The 5,930-nt window shown below is 39.1% G+C and overlaps 1 protein-coding gene across 1 annotated transcript; it reads left to right on the top strand.

The window, feature by feature from the left end:
* The first annotated feature begins 3,381 nt into the window (after window positions 1-3,381).
* LOC109410843 (72 kDa type IV collagenase) lies at window positions 3,382-5,133 on the top strand. The gene is made up of 4 exons (XM_019684376.4): window positions 3,382-3,661; window positions 3,723-4,349; window positions 4,402-4,600; window positions 4,663-5,133. The coding sequence occupies exons 1-4, from the start codon at window positions 3,470-3,472 to the stop codon at window positions 5,058-5,060; spliced, it is 1,416 nt and encodes a 471-aa protein (XP_019539921.3). The 5' UTR covers window positions 3,382-3,469; the 3' UTR covers window positions 5,061-5,133.
* Window positions 5,134-5,930: the final 797 nt, after the last annotated feature.

The raw sequence follows: 5,930 nt of genomic DNA, 5'->3' as shown, positions 1-5,930 counted from the left end.
TTTCCAGTGAAATTAAAATGTATTTTCCTCTCAGTGTATCTTAACTGATAGAAGGATGTTGAAATAATTTAAATGTCTTTTCGAACTGTCAAAAAACCGCACCGCAGTACCACACTGAGCCAAAAGCCCAAAATCGCATATTTTGCTCTATACATCGGGGTATAGCTCAAAATTGTGACGTGCTGGAGCAAATCTGAGCTCGGATTCAGATTCAGCGACCCAAAAACTGTCAGAGACACATAAGTTTGCTTTTGAGACAGACCAAAATTTAATTTTTGTTTCGCCGTCTTATGTGCTCTCTCTTGTCCGGAATCCTTGTTGGAAACTGATATTACGCAGAGGAATAGCAAAAAAGAAAAGGAAAATAAAAGTTCAAAATATGTAATTTAATGTATTGTACCAAAAACCTATCAGCATGAATTTAGTAAATATCACAAAAACGTTCCCACTCTTCCGTTACGTCCCTTTTACTACGACCAGGCTTGTTCGCACTGAGCGTATGAAAATTATGCTCTATTGATTTACACCACCGAAATCATCGTATTTAAAAAATCTTCCTATCTTAACTGATAAAAGGTGTTGAAATAATTTAAATGTCTTTTCGAACTGTCAAAAAACCGCACCGCAGTACCACACTGAGCACACGGAGAGAATTTCACTCGGGTGAATTTTAACGCTCCGTGCGGAACTGCGTTGAGGTTTTTTTACAGTTCGAAAAGACATTTAAATTATTTCAACATCCTTCTATCAGTTAAGATAGGAAGATTGCATGAATACGATAATTTTGGTGGTGTAAATCAATAGAGCATTAATTTCATCCGCTCAGTACGGACATGCTTGGCCATGACCATTGCAAAAGTAAATTATATCTGCAAATACCGCATTAATGAAAAACTTCCCCATCTTAGGGGTTCAACAAACAGTTCTACTCTTCAAACTAAACTCTTCTTCCTCATAGAAACAGCTGAATAAATGTTCACTCGAGTTTTTGAATTTAGTCTCTAGTAAATCAATCCCTTTGGTAGTCCGTACCACAATATTTAATTCTGTAGATAGAAATCGGTTTTAATCACTATATTGATGCCGTGATTAATGAAATAGAACGAGAGGAGAGATAATAATTAGAGAATATGTATCTCATTATTGATAAGTCACCGAAAGATTTGTAGGAAATCATGGCTTGAAGCTATACGAAAAAGATTACCTAGTTGAATTTTCTCGAAGTATTTTTTGATCTTAATTTCCAAAAAAAACAACCCTAACGGAAAATACAATACAAATACTATTATCGTTTTTTTATTTAATTTTCTACAAAAAGGACCACCCTGTTGCAAAATAAGTGAAGCACCCAAAAAAAAAAAGATTCAAAATTTAAAAAAGAAAATAGAAGATTTTATGAATAATTGGGGATATGCCCGGGAGGGACAGAAGAAGCAGAAAATCGCAATGGTTGTTACGCCCTTTCCACATGTTGGTCTAGGAATATCTTAACAAAGTGTTACATGCCAATAAAGGATCATGGTTTTAAACTATACAAAAATATGACTGGTAAGTTTTCTGGAAATATTTTCTTGTTCTTAATTTCCATCTCAATGAACCACCCTAATTAAAAATAAATGAGCCACCCTAATGAAATATTATATATATTCAACATTGAAAATGACTTACAGGTATATAAGTGATTTTTTAATACTATTATCTTATTTTTTAAATTTTTCTACAAAAAGGACCACCCTAATGCAAAATAAGTGAACCACCCTAACGATATATGATATATAATATGCTAGCAGTTGCCAACGATGATATAAGACATGTTCCAGTACTATTGCTTTGAATATTTCAGCAACTAAATTCAAATCCTCCATTTCAAATTCATTTCACTCCCCCAACTCAAAAAGTCCAAAAAGTCAATTTTTTTCTAAAAAAAAATTTTTAAGATAACACCAGATCTCGACGTTTCATGCACTTTTAAGGCATTTGGCATCAAAAAAAATTTTCGATTTCGAAATTTTCATGTATGTGATATTTTTCGTGTTTCAAAACAGCCAAAATTTGACCGCTTTGGGCCACCCCTTAGCGAAGTCCGATTGAGCTGAAATTTTGCATGGGGACTTTTTTCGAGGAGACGAAACTTTTGAGCACTACCCGTTTTTGAAATTCGATGGTCAAATTTTTCCCATACATTCCATTGGCACCCTAAATATACGGATCAAATTACAACGATAGTATAAAAGTTGTGCTAAAGCAGAGCTTGCAAAAAAAAAAAAAATCGGATGTTTTAGATTATAATTGTGAGACACCTTGGGCGTTAACGGGTTAAGATAGACGGGAAAACTTTCGAGGTGGTAGATGAATTCGACTGACAATAACGTGAGCCGTGGAATACGAAGGCGCATCATCAGAGGAAGTCGTGCCTACCTATTATGGGCTCCAGAGGAAACTGCGGTTATAAAAGATTCACCATCGCACCAAATGTACCATGTACAAAAAGCTAATAAGACCGGTGGTAGTTCTCTACGGACACGAGACAAGGACCATGCTAGAGAAAGTCCTGCAAGCACTCGGAGTGATCGAGCACCGCGTGCTAAGAACGATCTTTGGCGGTGAACCCAACCAAAGCTAGACGGATACGATCCAGGCAGGACAACAACTCTGCAAAGTTGGTGTTCGTTACCGATCCGGATGGCACTAGAAGGCATGGAGCGCAGATAAAACGATGGTCAGACCAGATGGAGTGTGATCTGGCAAGAATTGGGAGTGACCAACGTTGAAGAGCTGCAGCTGCAAATCGAGTATTGTGGCGGCAAATTGTTGTACGTTTCAAAGCTAGGCAAACCATAATCAGTCTTGTACCAACAACAATTCGATAAGACAGTTACCGCTAGACGAAACATAAGACTAAAAACGGCAAATTAGTTACCCCTGAAGATAACAAAAACCCCGGTGTCTAATCGTCCGGCAATAACCTCGATTTAGCAAATTAAAAGACGGCGTAGCTGTCTACAATTTAATAGATTAAACTCCTCAGTCGGCCCGCCTAAAGATTTTTTTTACAAATATTTTCCAAATATGATTACTAATATAGTAATACGATTGACAAATCAAATCAACAGACACTATTACGTTTTATTTCACAAAACGAGGTTCCAATGTATTTCTAAAGTTATCTATGTATCAATGATCGCATGGAGATGGAACCGTGATCTTTTGCAAAGAAGTTAAATTTCCAAGAAACTGCTAAGCTATCAACAACACGGGTCAAACAGTTAAATAATTAGGCTAATCGCGACGCGACATACGAAGCTTCATATTTGGCACTTTTCTCTTATCAATTCTTGATTGCATTCATTTTCTGCTTGGCTTAGTTTTTTTTCATGATTTTATAAACCAACGTTGATTCCGAATCTCACTAGTTGTTTCTTTCTTCAGTCAGTTCTTAGACTCGTCTAGGAGGACACCGGTATTTGATATGGCACAACATCAACTCAACTTCCTCAGAACATGGTGTCTTGTTTCAGCATTATTTCATGTTCTGACTATGTGTAGTGAGTTAGACGACGCTATAGAGCTCTTCGCTCAAACACTAGGATCCAGCGAGCCGGAAGAGAACAACCCTGCCCTTCCTGTTAAAGTACCAGACCTAACGGAGAGTGACGCTGAGGTTTGTATGAATAAATATGGAATGTCCTGAGTAGAAAGTAACCAATATATTCATTGACTAGGAAATTCTGGATCAACTTGGTTTCGACGCAATCGCCAACACTCGAGAACCTGGTGGTGTCAGAAATAAATTATCGCAGTTCCAGAAACTTTACGGACTACAAGAATCCGGTGAACTGTGCAATTCGACGAAAATATTACTGAAAATACCAAGATGTGGCGTAAGTGATGTTGCTGCTCTCGGAGAGGACTTCAAATGGGATAAAAGCTTCCTAACATACTATGTAAGAAACTTCCCCATGAATGTTGCCTCGAGTTCCGTGAGGCAACTTTTGCAAAATGCTTTCAATCAGTGGAGTGCGGTGACCAATCTGGATTTCATCGAATCCGAAAACCACGATGCAGACATTGAGATTATATTTGGAGGACGCGTCCATCCACACCGGTGGGAATCTTGTGCGACAGAACTGGGATCGGGAATTTTGGCTCACGCGTTTTTTCCCACAACAGGAGCGATTCACTTCAACACGCAGTTCTTTTTTGGCTCTAGGAACGAAGACGACTTCTTCAACACAGCTATGCATGAGATCGGTCACGCCCTTGGGTTGGATCATTCGGTTAACCCAGCATCGATTATGTACCCGACCCTCGTCGCTCGATATTCTGAGATTCCACAGATTGACGCTGAGGTAAGTTGTGATAACGATTTTGCTGGGATTTCAACGACGTTTTATTTTTCAGAAAATTCAGCTGAAATACGGTAAACGTGACCATAGATCAACGACATTCATACCGAAATTTTGCAATTTGGACAAGTACGATGCCGTTCTGTACGATAACAGCGGGAAGTTGTCTTTCATTTCCGGGAAATACCTTTATTTGTCGATGACATCTGATAAACCCCCAATTTCACTAGGCGAACAGTGGCCTGGAGCTCCCGGTAAAGTTCAGAATTTACTTCCTTCCATCACCAAAACGCTAACAAAATTTCTACAATTGCAGATCGTTTGGACACTGCGGTCACCATCGGCTCCCACACGTACCTTTTCAGGGATGATCAAGTATGGGCATTTGTGGCCGATAAGCTAGAACTCGGCTATCCCAGACCGATACGGCGAACATTTCCCGGACTGCCGCGTCACTTGGACGCCATCGTACACTTCGGAAGCAAATACCTGTTTGGATTCAAGAACGAACATTTCTGGCGGTACAATGTAGCGCAAAAGATGGTTGATCACTCGGGAGAAGTGCGGGATTTTGGAGTTTCCGGCCAAATCGATGCGTCGGTTTACGATGAGCAGCGAAATGAGATAATTTTCTTTAAAAAAGACTTGAAATATGTTTACAACTGTGACACTCTTAAAACGACTGCGGATTATTCTCGGATGGACGGATGTTAATATGAGATTGTGATTTAGAATTTTACACCAATCAGATGATATTGAAAATAGTATGAAGTAAATAAACCCAAGTTAATCCGTCTAGCGGTGATGACGCCTTCGAAATCCCATTTCAACAAAACTCAAGTGGCATGTTGATGAATATCGCACTTTTATACGTTTAACAAAAAACCATTTCATGGCACCAGAAATGATACCGTTTATCTGGCTTTGAATGTTTGAGCCTTAACCTTAAAAAAAAATCGCAATCTTAAACCAGATATACCCATATTGAATGGTTTTAAAGTCTTAAACTCCATTAAACAGCCGCAATATTGAATTTTGAGCTGCCATTTTTAGACCGCCATCTTAGATATTCTGGTCGCCATTTTTGGACTCCGGACATCTTCCCCATTCCAAATATACCCCATATTGCATGGTTTTAGAGCCTAAAACTCCATTAAGCAGCCGTCATATTGAATTTTTGGCCACTATCTTCGATATGGCCACTTTTGGATTCCAAACATCTTCCCCATTTCAAATACACCCACCCCATATTGCATGGTGTTAGAGCCTAAAACTCCATTAAACAGCCGCATTCTTGAATTTTGAGCTGCCATCTTGAATATTGGAACGAAATCGTGGAATTTATGGTCTCCCGTGTTGATTTCCACACACAATTCGTCGAACATCAGGTATCAGAACATAGGCTCAGGCGGCACGTTCTCCATCGAATGGGAGATTTGTGCCTCGCACGTCATAGCCAATCATCACTTACCTGAGGGAAGAGGGAATGGGAAAAGGGAAAGGGGAATTGGAAAGGGATGATTGATTTCATACAAGCACCTCCGAAGAATTGCTCGTTAGAAAGAATGTACGCACACGTAGGAA

Source organism: Aedes albopictus, chromosome 2, assembly GCF_035046485.1.
Source record: "Aedes albopictus strain Foshan chromosome 2, AalbF5, whole genome shotgun sequence".
Lineage (NCBI taxonomy): Eukaryota > Metazoa > Arthropoda > Insecta > Diptera > Culicidae > Aedes > Aedes albopictus.
Note: the sequence above shows the minus strand (reverse complement) of the source record. Positions and strands in the feature narration are given on the sequence as shown.

What these genes read in the sequence shown, in the direction of transcription:
- LOC109410843 (XM_019684376.4), top strand. Translation starts at nt 3,470, where the DNA reads ATGGCACAACATCAACTCAACTTCCTCAGAACATGGTGTCTTGTTTCA. An exon ending in TTCCACAGATTGACGCTGAG is followed by an intron (nt 4,350 to 4,401) that starts GTAAGTTGTGAT and finishes TTTATTTTTCAG; the next exon opens with AAAATTCAGCTGAAATACGG. An exon ending in ACAGTGGCCTGGAGCTCCCG is followed by an intron (nt 4,601 to 4,662) that starts GTAAAGTTCAGA and finishes CTACAATTGCAG; the next exon opens with ATCGTTTGGACACTGCGGTC.